Source organism: Lonchura striata, chromosome 10 (genome assembly GCF_050655825.1).
Source record: "Lonchura striata isolate lonStrDom1 chromosome 10, ASM5065582v1, whole genome shotgun sequence".
In the NCBI taxonomy this organism is placed as follows: Eukaryota; Metazoa; Chordata; class Aves; order Passeriformes; family Estrildidae; genus Lonchura; species Lonchura striata.
This window is the reverse complement of record NC_140712.1, coordinates 23,753,445-23,774,603: the sequence shown is the minus strand read 5'-3', so window position 1 is coordinate 23,774,603 and position 21,159 is coordinate 23,753,445. Positions and strand designations below refer to the sequence as shown.

The 21,159-nt window shown below is 51.5% G+C and overlaps 1 protein-coding gene across 5 annotated transcripts in view; it reads right to left on the bottom strand.

Moving 5' to 3' along the window:
- Positions 1-1,209: 1,209 nt before the first annotated feature.
- The window catches only part of SMAD3 (SMAD family member 3), a 75,572-nt gene continuing 55,622 nt past the window's right edge, over positions 1,210-21,159 (bottom strand). The window contains exons 3-9 of one of the 5 annotated variants that reach the window (XM_085589031.1): positions 20,890-20,994; positions 20,122-20,196; positions 19,311-19,361; positions 13,830-14,042; positions 10,988-11,125; positions 8,659-8,803; positions 1,210-5,544 (exon numbers count right to left, since the gene is read on the bottom strand). In XM_085589031.1, coding sequence (XP_085445157.1) covers positions 5,421-5,544; positions 8,659-8,803; positions 10,988-11,125; positions 13,830-14,042; positions 19,311-19,361; positions 20,122-20,196; positions 20,890-20,994 — 851 coding nt within the window. In that variant the 3' untranslated portion in view covers positions 1,210-5,420. Of the gene's footprint in view, positions 5,545-8,658; positions 8,804-10,987; positions 11,126-11,613; positions 14,043-19,310; positions 19,362-20,121; positions 20,197-20,859; positions 20,995-21,159 lie in introns of those variants that run through there. The other 4 variants (XM_021552621.4, XM_085589030.1, XM_085589032.1 and 1 more) reach the window with 4 other exon arrangements.

Sequence of the window (21,159 nt, the reverse complement as noted above, 5' to 3'; positions counted from 1 at the left end):
CAGAATCCCAGAGTGGTTTGGGTGGGCAGTGCCCTTCCAGGCCCAGTGCCACGCTGCCACGGGCAGGGACAGCCCCAGCTTTGCCACCCTTGTCCCAGTCCAGGGCTGGTTGCTGCTGCAGCATTCCCAGTGCTGGGCTGGCAGTTCCAGCTCGGGCGTTCCTGGCCATGGCAAAGGCTTCCCTGCCACCAACCCAGCTTTGGCCCCAGCCACACCTTCCAGGCCGTGGCAGTCCACTCTTTGTTTTGGCTGAGGCTTCGAGGATTTTAATTCCTGCCATTGGCGTTTCCAGCGGGGACCGGGACACCGAAGGCAGGCGACAGCCAGCACAGCCCCCAGCTCCGCTCCGAGTCTGCAGCCCGCCGGGCACGGAGCCTGCGCCGGACCCTTCATTACCACATGGCTGGAAACCCGAGTGGAAAACGTGTTCTCGTAAATCCTGTCGGGAAAAAGAGCCCAAAAGCAGAGAATTCCAGCGACACCCTCGGGGGGCCGCGAGGAGTTCACAGCACGGACCGCGCTGTGCCCTGTGCCGGCCGGGCGGGCACCGGCCCTGCCCTGCCCTGCCCTGCCCAGGGCGGCTGGAGTGCGGCCCCGGGCAGGGCATTGCGGCCTGGCGGGTGGTCAGGAGCACCTTCCCGCCGGGAGCACAGTCAGCCATGGAGGCTCGTCAGGGAGGGAAGGAGGGATCTGCTCCTTCAGGGTTTTCTCCAGGATTTACGGCTGGGCTCGTGCCCGCAGCTCCTCCGCGGACACGCGGCAGGAACCGGGGCCCGCTCACGGCAGGACATGTTCCTCTGCAGCTCCTGCTCTCCCGAGCTGGTAACTGCTCCCCAGTTCCCTACAGTGGAATTCCAGTGGCACTTTGAACCTGTGAATGCTCAGCTGTGTCTGACTCTTCCAGCAATTGGACAGTAAATCCTTGGAGCACACAATTCCACTCTACTCACCCCTAAGTCCCATTAGTTAAAAGAACTAAATGCAATTTTAAAATTATTTTTTATATATTTGGCTTTAAATCCTTGAACAAAACTGCCCCAGCTGTTAAAAGAACAGGGTCAGGGTCTTACCTGTCACTGAGCTCTTGTGTGCTGTACTGGGCAGGAGCTTCACTGCACAAACCTAAGGGTGCTGCCGTGTCCCAGTTACTGCCACGGCAACTCCCCGGTGTCCATCCGTGTCCTTACACACACTCCTCCGACAGCCTGATTTGCTCAGGAGCCTCAGTTTTCAAATCAAAGTTTATTAAAATGTCAAAACCAGACTTTACAGTTCCACACGGAAAGGGAGGGCGTACAGGGACAGGCCTCGAGTACCAAAGGCAGTAACACTGCAGGGGAAGGCAGGAGGTGGCACAGGAGGGACTGGCACAGCTCCCGGGGATCAACGGGGACAGAGCTGCGGGCCCGGCACGGCCAGCACGGAGCCCAGCTGGGCTGGAGGGGCAGGGGGGAACCTGCCGGGTCTGGAGGGGCAGGGGAGGAACCTGCCCGGCCTGGAGGGGCAGGGGGGAACCTGCCCGGGCTGGAGGGGCAGGGGATGACCCAGCCAGTTCTAGCAGGGGCAGAGGATGACCCAGCCAGTTCTAGCAGGGGCAGAGGATGACCCAAGCAGCTCTGGAGAAACAGGGTTTGGTTTTTAAAGCCCCATCAAGCCCCAAGGAGCACCAAGGGCCCGGCTCGGTGCAGCAGCAGCAGCACCGCAGCTCCCGAGGGCTCGGGGGGCTTTGTGCTCAGCTCTGTTCTCACATCACAAACTCCTCGTTTCCAGCTATCATCAGCAAGGAGCAGATGGAAGATTTAATACTCTTGAGTCCTTAACTACCCCTTCTGCTAAAAATTAAATACTGGATTCATCTGAATAGTTGAGAAAGACACATAAATACAAAAGCAGGTACATAGTAAAAAACATTAACTTCTCAGGCACACTGCTCAGGCCACCACTAGAGAGGGCCTGGTTCTCATCCCAGTTTAGCACAGCCACGAGGTCCCATCCTCCTGCCCCTCAGAGAGCCAGGAGAGCTCTGGGTGCCATGGGCGTGGCTGAAGTCCTTCCCTGGGCTGGGTTCTTCCTGCTTTTCCAGTCGGGAAGCAGCTCAAGGCACAGGCTGGCGGCTTGAGATGGGGCCTGAACATCCTTCACCCTGCAGAGGATCCTGCAAGGTTCAACCACGCTGATCCAAGGGGGAGGAAACTGTGAGTAACTCGGGGCTCCCTCAGCCTTTTCCTGGCACACAGGGGCAGCCAGAGCTCCAGGGAAACGCCTTCCGATGGGATTTCTCCATCTTTGTGCATATGCACACTGATTGCTGGAGATTAAGTCAAATGGACAGCACTGGATTACTCCTAAGACAAGCTTAACACAAAATACAACCTGCAATTCAATACATGAACACCACACAGATCACCACAGCCTGGGAAAGCACGGGGCCCTGGGTGTCCTCTGCCAGCAGCAGGCCCTGCTGTGCAGCCACACCGAGGGAAGAGTCAAAGCTCTGCTGCTGACCCTGGAGGAACAAAACCGGGTGAAATCCTGGAGAAACGAGCCCAGCCTGCCACAAAACGAGAGGATATTCCAGCCTGGAGCTGCACTCTGAGCCAGGGCAGGCTGCTCCCAGCCCTGTGAGCTCCACACCAAAGCTGCTTTCATCAAGTTCTAGGAGAAATCAAACAAAGCCTCCCCCAGGGCCCTGCTGCCTCCAGCAACCCCAGCCCAATCCCTGCTCCCGGGCCTTGGTGGCCACAGGAATGGGAATTCACCTCCACTGCAACTGTGCCCAGCAGGGCAGCGTGGGCAGGACACCCTTGGGCTCAGCCCCATGCCCTGCCCAGGGCCCCAGGCTCTGCTGGGCTCCCCGAGGTGACTCCAGAACCCCCAGAGCTTCCAGAATCAGGGAGCAGCAAACAAAGGGGAGAGAGGAAATTAATGCTGGAGTGGAGATAATCTCCCCTTTATCTCACGGCACTGCTGGGCCAGCTCACATTTCCACTGGAAGTCATTTAAGGGATGATGAGGGGAGATTAACCAAAGTTTTTATGCATCATCTGAATGCTGGGTTTCAAAAGGCCTCAATTAATAATGGTCAGCAATTAATTATCCTTTAGCAAGGGGCTGTAGCTCGGGTTCCCAGCGGAAATCCAGGTTGGCCGAGGAGGTGACTCCATGTGCAAATTTCCTATTAAAGTTGGGATTTATTCCCACTCGTGGCCTCTGGATCAGGCTGGGCTCCTGCTCACACCATCACCTGTAATTCCTGCCTCTGGGATTTCAGATTTGTCATTTTTGTGGTTAATGCAGGAGGCACCAGAGTTCCAATTTCCTCTGTGATTATGAGGACAACAACAACAACATTTGTCACCAAAGTAAGCAAATAAGACACTCATGGAGGAAACCCGGGGCCATTTTACAGAGCACATTTCTCCTTTAAACAGCCAAAAGTCAAATATTTCTACAAAATTCAGGGTAATATTTTCTTTGCATCTGTGTATCTGAACCAATGCTGAACCAATTCACGGTGACAACAGACCTGCTTTGTAAATGGCCCCAAAAATCCTCTTTTATACAGATCTCTTTTGCCCCAGTCTGTGCAGGCAGAGGTGTCACTCGGATCAGACACATGGCAAAACTTAACGGATCAAACACCCTAAAAGCCTCCAGTGCTGCTGTGCTGTGCTGCACAGAGCAGCTCCAGTCCAGAGGATATCCCAGAGTCCTGTGTCGCCAGGAGCACGTCCACCACCGAGAGTCCTCCTTGCATTTCAGACGTTTACACGAGCAATTCCTGGTTTCTGCAACTCCCCAGACCATCCCTTCATCTGCAGCCAAGAGCAGCAGCGGCTCTGGGGTCTGTTCCGGGGCGCTGGGTCCCCTCAGCTCCAGGGGTGCTGGGGTCTGGCAGAGCAGGAGAGGCTGGCAGAGGTCTTGGAGAAGGAGCAGCATGGAATTCCTGGTGGCTGTTTGATCCAATCAGTTCCCCCAGTGGATCAGGGCATTCCCACAGAAGTTTGCAGGACTAAAGCTTTATCAAAACCGTCCTCAAGTCCATCCCAGTCCGTCCTTGCCACAGCCACATCCAGCTTGTCTTTCGTAGATAAAAAAACAAGAAAAAAAAAAGATTTCCATAGGAAACTGATTATCACTTTCTCCCCTCCCCCTCTAATATTTTGGCACAAATGCATAAGATATTCACTGCAGATATAAAGAAACAGATAATTGGACAGCACTGACAAAGTTATGAGACTTATTTGGCAAATGTGAACCATAAAAAGAAGTGCTAAGGGTTTTTTTCCAGTTGTGGAAGTTGTTTGCCATGACAGTTGCTGCAGGGATAAAAAATATTAAACAGTCTGGAGCATGTATGTTTAAAATGAACATTTTATAATACAAGTAAATACACACTCTCCCGATTTCTCCAGGCAAAAACACATCTTAGAGCATTTTCATCAGCTGGAACAGTTTCACACAGAGGGCTGGCTGTGTCTGAGATGTCCTGGCTGCTGCATGTGACAGCACGGGATCCCCCTGCAGGGCTGCTCCACAGCCAGGCCTGACATTCCATCCCTGCTCCACCTGGGCACGGAGCCCCTCGGGCTTTGGAGAGGCAGAGACTGGGAGGACACAGCCCAGCCCTGCTGCAGTCAGGCTGCAGAGAACTGAGCTTGAGCTGCTCCAGGCAGGGACAATTCCCCCTCTGGGAGCAGCTCCAGTCAAAAATCGCTGCAGCAACACCAGAAGGAGCCTCAAACTGGGCTTTTGCTCCATGTGAGCCCAGGCTGATCCATGAGGGCACCACCCCTGCGGCACCAGGCAAGGCTCTGCCTCATTGCTGCCAGTCCAGTGTGGGATTCCTTCCTCTTCGGAGCATTCCTGGGGGAGTTCATTCTTTTGGGTGTTTGAAATGCCTCCTTCCCCCCTGCTGCTGCAGTACCGGTGTGGTCAGGTGGGTGGTGAAGGAATGCATCAGCAGGAGCCACCCCAGAGTCCCACGGGGTCTGGCGTTCCCATCCTGGAGCCCACAGGCTCTGGTGTTCCTGGGATGCTGCAGGAGCCTGGAGTTGTGTGAGGGAAGGGAAAGTTTCCTGGGAGCTGGGATGGCTCCTGTGCCACACACAGCCTGGAGCAGGTGAGCACTGCCTGCTCTCCACTGAAACAACACCCAGCTCTTCATCCTCACCAGCTCCAGCTCCAAATTCCAACTGCAGCGGCCCCGGAGCATCCCGACCAAAGTGCCGACAGTTTCAGTGGAAGTGGCTTAAATGGGTATTTAAAAACAACAACAAAACAAAGAAAACCCACTTCTTTTTTGGTTTTGAAGCAGATTTTTTTCTCATCGCTTGAATAACTGGGGAGTTGTTTACTATGCCTTTGCTAAGGGTGTTCCAGAGTCTCTGTGCCCCCACGGGCCCCCAGGAGGAGCTTCCTTAGGAGACGCTGGAGCAGCGGATGCTGGGGGAGCCCATCTGTGTGAGGACCTTGTCCAGCCACTGCAAGGGCCCGTTGAGGTGCAGCTCGATCCAGCAGGGAGTGCTGGTCACAGTCTGCCTCCTGCCAGGGGAAGAGAACACAACACCAACGTCACAAACAGGAAAGGTCTCCCAGCTCCTGAGCTGCTTCCACAACCACCCTGGCCAAAGGAATGGCTCTCCTCTGGAACAGCCTCTGGCCTGCGCTGCTGATTTCTTTTAAAAACCCACCTTGTCCCTTCATATTTGTTATGATCCCTCAGGAGCAACTTGCTATTTACTGCTCTGATTCCTGGGAACAGGCAGCTGATTCCCAGAAGGGAAAGGAAGGTGTTGATCTAAGCAAACCCATTTTTCCTTTGCAGACCTTTCCTAGTTAGACAGTGAGGTCCATGTTCACCAAATATGTTCAGTTTGGCTGTGCACAAGACAAGGATATTCACTTTTTACTGTACCCTTGGGTTCTAGGAGAATGTGGAAGTGCTGGGAAGAGCTCACCCCAAGCCCTGCAGATCCTTCCTGAATCCATGGGCCCTGCTGGGCCAGAGCTCACCTGCTCTGACCTTCCCCTGCACAAATCCTCTGTCGCTCTCCCTGAGCCCAGATCCCATGGGATTCTCCAGAAGGCAAAGCAGAGATGGGGAGGAAAAGGAGGAAAGGGAGACCAAGACATGGAGCCAGGGGCTCTCCCTCCTCTGCTGAGGCATGGCCGGGACAGCTGCTGTGGAGGAGGGAGATTACAAAGCAGGAGAAACAGCCTGGGAACAGCCTTGCTTTACACCCCCACTTCCCACAGAAGCTGTCCTTGGAATCTGGTGATGGGAGGGAGAACCTGAAGTCTGTGGGACCAGGGACAAGCAAGGGTGAAACGGGAACTCTGTGCTTGGGAGGCTGCCCTGAGCTCCCACCACCATCCCTGTCCCTGTCCACCACAGGCTGCTCATGGAACTGGCTTCTCCCCCCTCCCTGCACCAAATCCCTGGCACAGAGGAGCACTGAACACCCCCCATGCAGACTGCCCAAGGGTGAACCAGGAATCAGGGAATGGCCTCTGGATGCTCCCACAGGAACATCTCCATCCCTGCACCAGATGGAGAAGTCTGTGGCGAGGAGAGGCAGGGTGGGAAGCAGCCCCGGAGTGAGCGCAGGCTCTGGGTGCCCCTCGGGGATCCCTGACTTTCCGTACGTCACGCTCGTCTGGAGCTCATTAGGCCTGGCTGGGAGCCAGCCCTGAGCTGCTCTGGCCCCAGCCCAGGACCATTGCAAAACAAAATGGACTCCAAACATCTGGAGAAATGAAGAAAGCGGCAGAGCAACGTGCAGGGCTCGGGCTCAGCTGGTCCTGAGGCCTCTCCCCTCCTGCAGCAGAGCTGCCCTGGAATGGCAGCAACCCCACGGAGCTCCGAGCAAGGCCACGGCTTTAAAGGGTGCACAGTCAAATATTTCCACAGCACTCTGGGCTTAAATCCTCACCAGCTTTCCCTCTCAGAAAACAGCAGCCGTTTTCCACTGAACTTCATTTTTCCTGCCTGTACCATCCATCCCTGACTGCCCTCCCTCGGATGTTTGCTCACCAGTGGGGTGACAGAGCAAAACTATGGAATACTCTGTTCCCACAGCACCTCCAGTGTCCTTGTGGGGTCACAGTGACCACATCATCCACCCCACACACCAGACCTCCTGCATCTCCCTTTTAGCCTCACTATTCACTGGGAAAAACAGTGATCCTGCTGCTCCCACACTCTCCCACTTGATCCATGGCAAGCCCTAAGGAAAGGATCAGGAGATTTAACTATAATTTTAACTGCAATATAGAACTACAATTTTGCAGGAACTCTCATGGTTTTTTCAAATAGAAATTTTTCAAGCCAATCTGCTTTTATTTTAATCCCATTAGTCCCTGATAAAAGAAGCATTAAATCCAGCCCATGGGAAGCACTCACACTGTACTTCCACAAGGGTATGGAGGGACAGGACACAGGGAATGGATCCCACTGGCAGAGGGCAGGGCTAGATGGGGTACAGAAGGAATTCCTGTGACGGGGGAGGCTGGCACAGGTGCCCAGAGAGCTGTGGCTGCCCCTGGACCCCTGGAAGTGTCCATGGCAACACTGGAGCAACCTGGGACAGTGGAAGGTGTCCCTGTGCATGGCAGGTGTGGCACTGGATGGGCTTTAAGATCCTTTCCAACACAAACCATTCCAACATTCTATAATCCTGTCTTGATAGAAGTGCAGTCTTAAGACACTCAACCCATCCAAAACATACCTAATTTTAAGGAAAAAATGTTGTATTTCCTACATGGACCATGTGGATTTATCTGCGTTCTCCAGATAAAGCTTTTTCTTCCTACCACACGTGGCCTTCCAGGTGTACCCCACAAGGAGACCAGACCAACCCATTCCCAAGAGCCACAACCCATCTGTGTTCCTGAACAGCCACTGGGCTGATTCCCCTTTTTCCAACAGCAGTGAAGCTCTGCAGGGCTCTCCCAGCTGGGAGCTGAGGAGGAGCAGAGCCTGGGGTGATCCCCGAGCCATTCCCAAGAGCACAACCCATCCGTGTTCCTCCACAGGCTGACTGCCCTGCTCCAAAGAGCAGTGACACCTCAGCAGGGCTCTCCCAGCTGAGGAGGAGCAGAGCCTGGGGTGATCCCCAAGCTATTCCCAAGAGCACAACCCATCCGTGTCCCTCCACAGGCTGACTCCCTCCCCCTTTCCAAGGAGCAGGGGCAGCTCGGCAGGGCTCTCCCCACCAGGAGCTGAGGAGGAGCAGAGCCTGGAGTGATCCCCAAGCCATTCCCAAGAGCACAACCCATCCATGTCCCTCCACAGGCTGGCTCCCTCCCCCTTTCCAAAGGGGAGGGACACCTCAGCAGGGCTCTCCCCACCAGGAGCTGAGGAGGAGCAGAGCCTGGAGTGATCCCCAAGCCATTCCCAAGAGCACAACCCATCTGTGTTCCTCCACAGGCTGACTCCCTCCCCCTTTCCAAGGAGCAGGGGCAGCTCGGCAGGGCTCTCACCGCTGGGAGCTGAGGAGGAGCAGAGCCTGGGGTGATCCCCGAGCCATTCCCAAGAGCACAACCCATCCATGTCCCTCCACAGGCTGGCTCCCTCTCCCTTTCCAAGGAGCAGGGGCAGCTCGGCAGGGCCCTCCCCACCGGGAGCTGAGGCTGGAGCAGCCCAGGCAGTCCCACCTGTACTCGGCGCCCCAGCCCTTGACGAAGCTCATGCGGATGGTGCACATGCGGGTCAGCTGGTACACGGCCTCGAAGCCCTGGTTCACCGACTGCGCCAGCAGCGCAGCGAACTCCTGGTTGTTAAAAATCTTCAGGTTACAGCCTGGGGGAAAGGACACAGCAAGGACAAGGCGTTGGCTTGGTGGGATTGAGAAGTTTGGCTTTTTCAGAGGAACTCCAGGCTGCTTTCCCATGTCCTCAGAGCCACATTTTCACAGGAAGAAGGAACAGGGAAGAATTCTGAATGCTGGAGACCCCCGCAGATTGTGACTGAAGAGACCAGGCTTGGGAACCTCCTGTGGAACCTCCTTCTCTCTGCTGGACACTACTTCCCTCCTATTGTAATTTAAAGCCAGCCTGTGACTGAGCACTCAACACAGAGATCCCTGCAGGGCCTGGAGGGGAGGAGTGCACAGGCTGGAAACAGGAGCTCCCTGTGCTGGTCTGACCCCGAGTCTGCCACAGAAGCTCTGAAGTGAAACCACTCTGACGCACCAGGAAGCAGATCTGAGGGTTAAAGAGGCTGCCAGGGCTGGTGGCAGGGCTGCTCCTGCTAAATTCCTCTCTCCACTTTCACTGTCATGTGCAAACATCTTCCTTTTAAAACTGAAGTTTCTCCCCTGATGTTTAGCCCCAGCTAAACAACTAAGAACAACTTACTCAACTGTTCTTAGGGGGAAAAGGTGAAGTATAATAACATCCTTCATAGTTCAGATAAATAAATAAATGCTCCACTCTTTTTAAAAGTGTTGCTACGTTTGCTTTCTCCCAGATAACCATAAACAAGTTAAACTCTGAAACCAGGCACTCAGCTAAGGCTCATTTGGGATTACACATGGGCCAAGGTTGAAAAAGAACATTTGGAGTGGGATGCATCGTGTTTTGTAAAATATCACTTGTGAGCCTCCTCTCCTGGGCTGGACTCCTCTGGTGTGGAGCAAAGGTGAGCACGGCAGCTGCAGGAAGCACTGCCCACTTCTGGAAGCAGGGAAGAGCCCAGGGGCCGCAGGCTCAGGGAGCCTGAGGGGAAGGTTGAAGGGTGGAAGTGTCAGGGCCAGGCTGAGCTCAGGGGAGCAGGAATAAACTCCAGGAGGATCCCAGCGCTGGATCCCAGCCCTGGGAGCACTTGGGAACAGGTCTCCCCATGGGGGAGAGGGGCAATGACTCGGTCCTGTCAACAAGGCTGTGCAGAAACTGCATCAAACCCAGCAAAGATTTAAAGAACATGCGGCCAAAGACTGTGGCAAAAGTGGGGAGAGCTGGATCCAAAAACTGAGCCTGAGCTGGGTCTGAGCGGAAATGTGGGCTTTTCATGTCTGCAGATGTTGACTCCAGCCAGGGTGGACTCCTGTGATGTGGTGGAGAATTAAGTCATAATTTGCAGCACTGGCAGCTGCATCTGAGAAAGGAAACCCAAGAGGATGGGCCAGAGCTTGGAGCATATGGATCTCCTCTCAAAAGAAAAGAATTCAAATATTTCTAAACAAAGAAGTTCAGTTTTTAAATACATACAGGCTTTTTACTGTAAAAAAGTCAGCTTGTGTAAGCTTAGCTAAATAACCAAATTCCATTTCAAACAGCATCTCCTCTCTTACCAGCTTTTTGCATTTATGTAACAAAAAAGTATTTTCTTCCCAAATATATGAAATAAATGATCTTGTAGTCTTTCAGCAAAAACTTCAGAGTGTAACCAGAACAATGAAGTGTCTGCAAATGTGATTTCTTTAGAACAAACTAATTCACACAGAGGAAGGGATTTTACTAGAGACCAGAAAAAGGGAATAATTTAAATCTATTATGGGTGAATATAAATTAAGAGAAATTTTTTACCATCACTTAGAGGCAGGAACAAAATTATCAACGTGTCTGTGAGATAATTACAGTACAACAACAAACTGATAAAACACTGAAGGAGCAAGTGTCAGACTGTGCTCTAAGTTGTGCTTAGATTCTGTTCTGTTGAACGTAGTGCAACTATTAAACCTCCACAGCATCTTCCTTCAGCAGTAGCTCCATCCCTTAGGCTATAAAAATGCCCTGCTGGAATTGTCGAGCTTCTAAAAGAGTAAAGGAGATTTTCCAAAGAATTTGTGGACTCCCTTCCCTGGAAGTGCTCCAGGCCAGGCTGGACGGGGCTTGGCGCTGCATGGGGCAGCGGCCGGTGCGGAAGGGGATGTTCCAGCCCAAGCCAACCCAACCAAGGTATGATTTACAGCAGCGTGGCGATGCCCTCAGCCAGCCCTGAGCGCCAAGGGGCAGAGCGGCGCCCGGCCGTGCCCAGCCTTACCTGGGGGGATCTTGCAGACCGTGGCCGGGTGCCAGCCGTAGCGCTGGTTGCAGTTGGGGGACTGCACGAAAATGGCGCTGTCGCTGAGGCACTCGGCAAACACCTCCCCGCCGATGTAGTACAGCCTCACGCCGCGGCCTGAGACACAGACAGGGGTCAGCGGGGGAAAAAACACCGGGGAAAACCGACCCCGGGGCTGGGATGGCTCCCTCAGCAGGGAAACACTGGGAAAAACTGACCCTGGGGTTGGGATGGCTCCCTGAGGGGGGAAAACACCAGGGAAAACTGACCCCAGGGCTGGGATGGCTCCCTGAGGGGGGAAAACACCAGGGAAAACTGACCCTGGGGTTGGGACGGTTCCCTGAGGGAGGAAAACCGACCCAGGGGTTGGGATGGCTCCCTGAGGGGGGAAAACACCAGGGAAAAACTGACCCTGGGGTTGGGACGGCTCCCTGAGGGGGGAAAACACCGGGAAAAACTGACCCCAGGGCTGGGATGGCTCCCTGAGGGGGGAAACACCGGGAGAAACTGACCCCAGGGCTGGGATGGCTCCCTCAGCAGGGAAACACCAGGGAAAACTGACCCTGGGGTTGGGACGGTTCCCTGAGGGGGGAAAACCAACCCTGGGGCTGGGATAGCTCTCTGAGGGGGGAAAACCGACCCAGGGGTTGGGATGGCTCCCTCATGGGAGAAAAACTGACCCCGGGGCAGGGACGGTTCCCTGAGGGAGGAAAACACCAGGGAAAACTGACCCCAGGGCTGGGATGGCTCCCTGAGGGGGGAAAACACCAGGGAAAACTGACCCCGGGGCAGGGACGGTTCCCTGAGGGGGGAAAAACCAACCTAAGGGTTCAACGGCTCCCTCAGGGGGAAAAATGCCCCAGGGGTTGGGACAGCTCCCTCATGGGGGAAAAACCGACCCTGGGGCTGGGACGGCTCCCTGGGATAGATCCCTGAGGGGGGTAAAATTGCTCCAGGGTCTGGGACAGCTCCCTGATAGGGGAAAAACTGACCCCAGGGCTGGGATGGCTCCCTGAGAGGGGAAAACACCAGGGAAAAACTGACCCCTGGGGCTGGGACGGCTTCCTGAGGGGGGAAACAACGGGAAAAACTGACCCTGGGGTTGGGACGGTTCCCTGAGGGGGGAAAACATGGGAAAAACTGACCCCGGGGCTGGGACGGCTCCCTCAGGGGATATCAGTGATGGGAACAGCTGGAAAACTGCCCAAGGAGTTGGGATGGCTCCCTAAGGGGGAAAAACTGACCCCAGGGACTGGGATGGCTCCCTCATGGGTGAAAAATACCCGGAAAAATTGACTCCGGGGCTGGGATGGCTCCCTCAGCCAGCTCTAAACCAGCAGCTCAGCTACCAGCGATGGAACCTCTGTCCCACTGGACATTCCAATAAACTGCTCCATGGGCCAGGGGAGCTGAGGGATGCAGGAGTAATTCCAGTTGGAATTGTGTCTCCAGCCCCAGCCAGGTCACTCCAAACACGCACACTGATATTTTCCATATGAATGTTCTATCAGTTAACACATGAGAGCCATAATTTCTATCAGTTAACACATGAAAATCATCATTTCTTCTGCAAGTCATCCCACCTGGACACAACTATTTGGGGATTTACTCAATGATTTAGAATGACATTACCCATAGGTGTTTACAGAAATCATTAAAATCCCAGTTAATAAAGGAATAAAGTTGAAGAATATATTTTGTTGGTCAAATAAACATTTGATGTGGTCTCACATTCCTGATTGAATGTGTTGCTTTTATTCTTCCACAGAACAGAAGGAGTCTGCTGCATTTAAAATTTGATTTCTGAATTTTGGTGGGTTCTGGGGATTGGAGTATAATAAATCTTCAAAACAAGTAAGGAAAGATCCTCCTGTACAAGAGGGAGGATTCTCTGCTCAGGAAAGGGGAGCAGAATTAGGACAAAAATCAGGATAATTTTTGAAAGGAGTCAGCAGAAAACAGTAAAGAACAAGCAATTGACTTTTAGCAAAACTGCAGAAATTTGGGATGCTCCACTTAACACAAGTTTCACTGAAAACAAATTGGCTGGGACCTTGCAGGAAAAGTGGAAATTGAGATGACAATCAAGGAGCTCAGTTTCCATTTATGAAAGGTCAGTCAGAAAATAAACACTGCAGGAGGGGAAAGGAACAAAATTATCCCTGACATTCCTCCAGATACACAGAGTGTGTGAAATAGCTTAAATTCTATGACATTTTAGCAATCCTTGGTGCATTTTTATATTACAATTATGTGAAAAAACACAACTGGCATTGTTGTATGGGAGGTGAACCTGTTGCAATCCACAGATATTCCCACCCAGGGCTCTAAACCTGCTAACTGAGAGGTTTCTGAGGAGGGGTTTTGAGGGGTTTTTGGATGGGTTTTATGGAGAGGTTTTTGAGGAGGGGTTTTTGAGGCAATGTTTTTGAGGAGAGGTTTCTGTGGAGGGGTTTTTGAGGAAGGGATTTTGAGGAGGGGATTTTGAGGAGGGGTTTTTTGGAGGCGTTTTTGAGGAGGGGATTTTGAGGAGGGGTTTTGAGGAGGGGATTTTGTGGAGGCGTTTTTGAGGAGGTGTTTTTGTTGAGGGGTTTTTGAGGAGGCGTTTTTGTGGTGGCATTTTTGCGGTGGCGTTTTTGAGGAGGCATTTTTGAGAAGGGGTTTTTGAGGAGGGGTTTTTGAGGAGGGAATTTTGTGGAAGGGATTTTGAGGAGGGAATTTTGTGGAGGGAATTTTGAGGAGGGAATTTTGTGGAAGGGATTTTGAGGAGGGGTTTTTGTGGGGTGTCCCCCTGCCCAGGGCCCGGAGGCAGAGGCGTTACCGATGTGCCGCCGGGTGAGCTCCACGGCCGCGTTCCTGTTGACGTTGGAGAGCAGCCCCAGGCAGAAGCGCTCCGAGTTGGAGGGGTCGGTGAAGCCATCCACGGTCATGGAGGGCTGCGAGGCGTGGAAGGTCTCCCCCACCCTCTGGTTGAGCTCGTAGTAGGATATGGAGCACCAGAAGGCTGGCTCGCAGTAGGTCACGGGCTGCAGGTCTGCACCACACAAAAGCCAAATCAGCCACAGTGAGGGAAAGGGGGATGAGAAATAAAAAAAACCCAACTGGTTTGAATATTGTTCTGCTTCATTCCTCAGGCTCACTTCAACCAAGGTTTCATTTTAATGGACCACAGCAAGGAGGTGACATCACCCCCGGAGCTTCTGGCATGTGGAACAATCACAAACAGTCAAAGGTATTACTCACTCAGCAAGTGGGGTGTCACTGAGCAGCCTCACACTTGGGGGAAATTAAATAAATAAACTCAGCTTTACTATGAAATGTGGGATCACTTTTAGGCAGCCAGTTCCTTAAGGAGACAAAGAAAAAGAAGGAGCAGAAAATCTTGGAAAGCATAAAGCACAAACCTGCTGTCCATAGCACAGGTGTGCTGCACCATAAATCTGTGCAATTCCAACCAGTAAATCTAACTTTCCTTCTCACTGACCCTGCTGTGACCTCTCTGGCACTGGTGAAACCAGTAGAGTCTGAAATATACCTCAAACTGCCTTTAACACTGGCATCAAAGTGATTTAAAAACCTTCTCCCAGTGCACTGGATCTCAAACCATCACAGGAAAATCCATTTTCCCAGCAGGTGAAGGCTCAGCTCTTCCCCTGGGGTCCTGGTTTGCCTCATGGACCGAAGCCAAGGGGCTGAAGCTGAGGAGCAGAAGCAGCCTCAGGAAGGCAGGGTGGGCACTCAGACAGCACTGAGTGATTGCACTGCTCCCACTGGAGCCCAGGAGACTCCAGCAGAGCAAGGCTCAAGGAAAATTTCCTGGAAATGCAGCCCAAGGAGGTGCCCAGCCCTGCTGAGAGCCAAGCTGAGCAGGGGACTGCAAAGCAGAGCCAGCCAAATCCTGAGTGCTGTTCCCCACATCCAGTGCAGGAGAAGCATTCCCTCCAGCCCTCCCCCAGTTTATCACTTCATCCCCATTCAAATGGTGCTTAAAGACAGAACAGAAGAGCTCCCATCTGGCCAAGGAGTTAACATCAAGCAGCAAAACCCAGCTTTTTCCATAGGCTTTCCCATCTGCTGCTCCTGCAGGGCTTAGGAGAATGTGGGGCTTAAGAGATCAACTCCAAAAAAACCCAAGACAGGTTTTCACCACCCAACCTCCTCTTGCACTGACCAGGGTCTCTGCAGAGGTTTGGGAGTCTTTTCTCACCTGTACCTGTTACTCTATAACCTTCAGGCACAGGCTGAGCAGCCAAAAGGCACACTGGTTTCCTCTCCACTGCTTGGAAGAGTTCTCAAAGTAGCCAAAAATCAGGAAAATCACTTTGGTTGCTGCTTTGTTACAAGCTTTGCTGACAGCAAATAAGGAATTGAATACAAGTACATCTGGGGAACTCTGTAATCCTTAGCAAGCTTCAAAATCCATGAAATTTGGATCTTATACCCATTCCCAGATTCTTTTACCTGCCACTTCCTCACACTTGAGTTTTATAGCTCAAAGCAAGCCCCTCTCTTGATAGAAACAGATCATTTCACACATCCAGGAGTGACACAAGTTGACTGTCCCTGCCTTTTTCTCCTGCATGGCCCATTTGGTGCTCCCACTGGAAATTGCTACACCAAGGAAGTTTTTCCAGCAGCAGCTGTGGCCACCTCAGGACTGCTGTGGGTTCTGTAGCCCCAGCACAGTTTGGAGAGAGGCCCAGCAAACACCAGCTCTGCCCAGAGCCTCCCAAGGTGAGTCCACCCACCAAAGAAAACAGATCAGTTCCACATGACTGGGCTCTTACTCCACAGCAAGTGCTTTTCTAATCAAAAGGCTGCTCAGCTCCAGAAAAAATCAGCTCATGTTGATCCTTAAATAATATCCTCAGGTTGGTGTTATTCAATTATAAAAACACTGAAACCTCTCCATGGTTTTGTGGTCCTTTCCTTCAGAAACCACCTCCACCTCGCTGGGGGGCTCAAGGGAACTGTGGATTCCTCACTGAAGGATGTACAGAAATTTTATTCCTGGCTTATCTGCAGCTTGAGGAAAGACATAAACCAACAAATCCTGGTTTGAGGAAAAGCTTGTCTCTAAAAACTGCAACCAAGTTTTTAATGATGCTGCTTTCTCCTGTGATTTGTAGTTTTAAACTTCATCTTAAGCTGCTGTGGGATGGGCAAGTTCTCTCTTGTGTTAGAGCTGTCCTAAATATTCATTTTCAATTTATGACTTCAGTGTTTGGGGAAAAGGAAGAGAATACAGCTCTGCTAAAGCCAAAGAACCCTGTGGGGGTACACAATCAATAAAACAGGATACATGAAACCCAGGCAAATCCTGCCTGAATCATCTCTGCACAATTTCAGCCTTGACTCACAAACAGCTTTGCTGTCAGAAGTGTCCTCTGGGTCCTGGGATGGTCCCAGTCCTGCAGCCTCCCTGCCAGATCAAAGTCCTGGGGAAAATCTGCTGCCTGCTCTGCTCCCCCTCTGGGCACAGGGAAACTGTCACCCTCGTTTCAGGGAATGTCTGATCACAAGTGGCTCACAGCTCGCTGAGAGATTTGCAGCTGTGCAGACCCAACCCCGTCCCTGGAAAGGAGGAGGTGCAGAGAGCTGGGTGCTCCCTGCCCTCTGCAGCCAGGGAAGGCTGGCTGTGCCCTGGGACAGGGGACAGAGGGACGTGGATGTGACCAAGGGCCATGTGCTGGCTCCTCTGACAGCTCCTGCACCAAATCTTTCAATCCTTCAACCCTGACAATGGATTTCCTGTGCTCCAGGGCCAGCCCCTCGGAATAACAATGTGTGTGTGACCACAGGGCTGCTCCTCAGCCAGCCTCAACTCCCTGGCCCCATTCCCAGTGCCCACAGAATGCTGGCAACTCTCCTTTCATTTTGTTTTTAGTATTCCCCTCAGTTCGTGTTTCATCAATAGGGAAGAGATCCTTGGATATCTGTGACTTCCACTTAAAGCTTTTGTTTGACAACTGAAAACTTGACAACTGCAATTTGGAACCAAAACTCAAACACTTGCAACTCCAACACAAACTGAAAGGAGGATTTAAACAAAACATCCCAATATGTTATCTTGCAACGCTTGTGTGCCTGGGAATGCAAAGATGAAATTCCCTGAGCCCCTTCCATGCCACGTTTCAGCCTGACATGGAAAACCTGCCCTGCCCCTGGAGGTAACCCTGCCCCTGGTGTCACACTTGGTTTGCCTTGTGCTGCTTTACTGCCTCTGGAGCTCCCTGGAATATGGCCATGGGATTTAAGTCCAAAGTTCAGTTTACACAAAGTGAACTGTCTCAAGAGCTCCAGGTAGTTCTGCTCAAATAAACAAAGCAGTCCTGGGACATTGTTTTCTTCATGGCAAAGCCCCACCTCTGCTCCAGAGCTGAGAAACTCCCTCCTTGCACACACTGCTGTGGGCTTTGGATTTCTGCTCCATTTTCTCCACAGATAAACACAGAAAGCCTCATTAGACTCCTGCAGAGCAAAGTCCAGCCCTAGACAGTGGAGTTTGCTCACCCAGGAATTACAGCAGTGCTGCAGCAGCTCCTTCCTGGGCTGTGACCATCAGGCTGAAGGTCTGATTTCCCCGAGAGCAGCTCCTTGCTGCAGATAAACCATTTACAACACTCATGTGATGACAATTTTGCCCTTGGACACTTTTAAGTGTGGCTCAGCTGCTCTTTCATTTATTATTTCGTAGCTTCCTCAAAGGCAAAAATTTACAATAAAATTAAAAGCAACAAGAAGTTCTTCATTTGTGGAAGCTCCTGCCTGAGAGCAATAAGTATGGTTTGCAAGAATTCAAAGCCTTTTTTAAATGCTGGTAAATTAAACTGCTTCACTGCTGTCTGCTCCTCGGACTACAAAGAGATTCCTTGTGCTTTACCAGCTTCACCTGCTCCTTTTTTTTGTCCCCAGACAGCACCTGAGACATCTGATGTGTTACCAACCAGTGTCCCTGTCAGGAAGGATATGGGGGTTCTGTTTCCCAGGAACTCCTTCCTGCCTTATGGAAAGGCAGATATCACTTGCCAGGTTGAGTTTGTTACATGGAATTGGCTTTTTATTTTTAGGTTGAAAAAACTGCAGGAAAAATTGAAAGAAAATCTCATCAGCTCCTAGGCAGCACACAGGGAAAAATGAAATAAAAATGTCTCAGTCATGCATTCTCTTCTTGCGCTGTAGCAGTTAAAGAAATAAAAGTTTTGTGTCACCATGGCAATATTAAAAAAAGAAGTGGGGGAAAAAAAGAAATCCTCTGTTCAACAGCCCCAAGATATCCAAAAGTCAGCCAATGACTGACAAATTTTGGAGCAGTGTCAAAGTCCTGCGTGCCAGGATTAAAAGCATATGTAAACTTTATGGCCATGGTTATTCCAGAGCAGTCTCAAGTGGGCTCTGTCTGCTGCCTTAATGAACAGTTGGGGAGCTGATCCTGCAGCCAGGCAGAGCTGGGAGGGATTTTTATGGCACAGCAATTCCAAACAGGGCAGGAGCTCAGAGTGATGGAGATCGGAATGAAAATAAAGGTTGAGATAACAGAGGTGCAGAGAGAACCACAAAAGCTCTGGTGGTGCCTCAGAGGCTCAGCTGCTCTCCCTTCTCCTCAGGGTTGCCCTGTTTGCTGTCACAGGTGTGCAGGAGTCAGTGCCAGCCATGGTCTGACAGAGCCCTTGGGGCTGGAATGTTCTCCCTGTGCCCAGGATGGAGCTGAGGGGAAAAACAACTCCAGCCTGCAGAGGGACTTGGGTTTGGGTGAGGAAAAGCAGCTGGTGGGAGCCAGATCAGTCCTGCCCTGCATCTGTGCTTTGTGCATCGCCCCCAGCACCACCACCACCTCTGCTGCTCCAGCAATGCTGCCCATGACCTCTCCATCCCCTGGCATTCCTGCACATTCCCTGGTCTCCAACCCCACACCAACCAACCTCCTCCACTTCTCTCTGCTCAGACCATGCTCAGCCTCACAAAATCACAGAATTCCAGGAGGGGTTGGATTAAAAGGGAGCTTAAATCCCACCCAGTTCCACCTCCTGCCTTGTCCAGGAACACGTTCTCCTGTCCCAGGGTACTCCAGCCTGGCCTTGGACACATCCAGGGATCCAGGGGCAGCCACAGCTCCTCTGGGAATTCCATCCCAGCCCCTCCCCACCCTCCCAGGGAACAATTCCCTGCTCACATCCAATCGAAAGCTGCCCTCTGGCAGATTCAAACCATTGGAATATTGCAAGAAGTGCACAAACTCAACAGCATCATTCAAATGTCACCCTCTTGACTGTAATTACAGCTCCCAAGATCATGTGCTTACCCAGGTTGTTGTGTGCTGGAGACATGGGGTTTGGTGATAGGTTTGGAGAACCTGAAAATCAAGGTGGGGTAATTATTGCTATGGAATCTGCACCAGGAAAAACATTCACAGGATCTGCAGTGCTGCCCAGGCTTGTTGGAGGGACAGCCCACTGCTCACTGCTGGCTCATTTCTGACACTGCAGCTTCTCTGATGGTCACTGCTCCTGACAGGAGCTTCCAGATACCAACTTGCTGCCCCTTCACTGGAGTTTAACCCATTAATTCTCCAAACTGAGCAGCACTTGGCTGTTTTGCTTTCAGGTGTCATCCTGACAGACCCAGTCAGCTGGGCATTAAAGAGCTTGGGTGTACACTGCCTGACAAAATAAAATTAAAACCGTAACACTTTATATCCCAGATCCTGCTGGGTTTGGGACAATGGAGTATTGGATCAGGTTACACAGATCTGACCCAAAAGCTGTCAGAATTTTATCCTAAATCATGTACATCTGCCTCAAGTTCTGGGCCTGTATTTTCCATATCTGCACTTGGATGTCCCATGGATGCAGACAAGTGGTGCAGCCCATTTTTATTTTTCCTTTCACACTGTTCTGAGCTGGTTTCTTTATTTGTTTTTCTATAACAAGGGAAGTCCATGACATCTGAACATTAATATGGATTATTTGAACATAATATGTGGATTATTTGAACAGAAATTAGGTACCCTCATTCCAAACCTGGCTACTTCTTTTTGTGGCAATGAGAGAAAATCTGACCATTCAACTTCCTTTGGGATACAGCCACTAAATTAAAACCCAAAGGTGACTCACCTGCATCCATGCTGGGGTTCATCTGGTGGTCACTGGTTTCTCCATCCTCACTCAGATAGCCTGGAGGAGGGGTCTCTGGAGGCACAAAACCATCACACTGTCAGTGCAACTCAAAAGTCTACATTCTAGGCCCCAAAATCATTCACTTTGTCATTCACAAGGAGCTCAGATTCTTTTTTATTACTTTTCTTTCTCAAGCTGCTGGAGGGAGGAGCCAGCACAGCCAGGGCGATATCCATATTTGTGAATAACAGAGGAGGGGGAAAACAAAAAAATCCGGATTTTCAGTCCCATGAAACTTTAAGCCACGGAGGCAGTTTTTTGTCCACATATTTTTCCTCTCCTGGAGTGCAGCTGCATAACTTGTCCATGCAAATAAGGTGTAAATTGCTTGTAAAATAGATACATAAATAGAAGAGCTGAATTCCATCAGAATTTGGAGAGTTTTACTCAAAATGGCTGAATTCCATTCAAATCTCAACCCGGTAAGGGAACATCCAGTTTAGATTTCACAATAAACTGAGGCTGTACCACTGAATGCAGAGGTGACTTTAAACCCAAACAAAACAAAGCCACGAACACGCTGAGTGTCCCACATTTACAACTCCCAGCTATTTCTGCACTCTGCAGCTCCAGAGGAAGGCTGGGAAGGAAGATTCCCAGTTTGGGATGCCCAGGCAGGATTCCCTGCGCTCCCTGCCCCTTCCCTCTGCTCCCTGGATGGAAGACACAAGGTACCTGGAATGTAGTTGCTCTGGGGCTCGATACCTGCAGGGAAGTTAGTGTTCTCTGGGATGGAGTGGCTGTAGTCATCCAGGGGCGGGAATTCGGCCGGAATCTCCGTGTGCCGAGGCACCAGCACCGGAGGCAGCACTGGGGAGGGAGAACAGGCAACAGCCATGGAATGAAGGGAGTGAAACAGCAGGAAACGAGCAGAAACCACTTTGGAGTAACAGCTTTAAAGACAGGGGCTCGTTAAGGGACAGGATTTGAAGTTTGTCTCTGGAATAACAGCAGCAGGTGAGGATGCTGTTTATT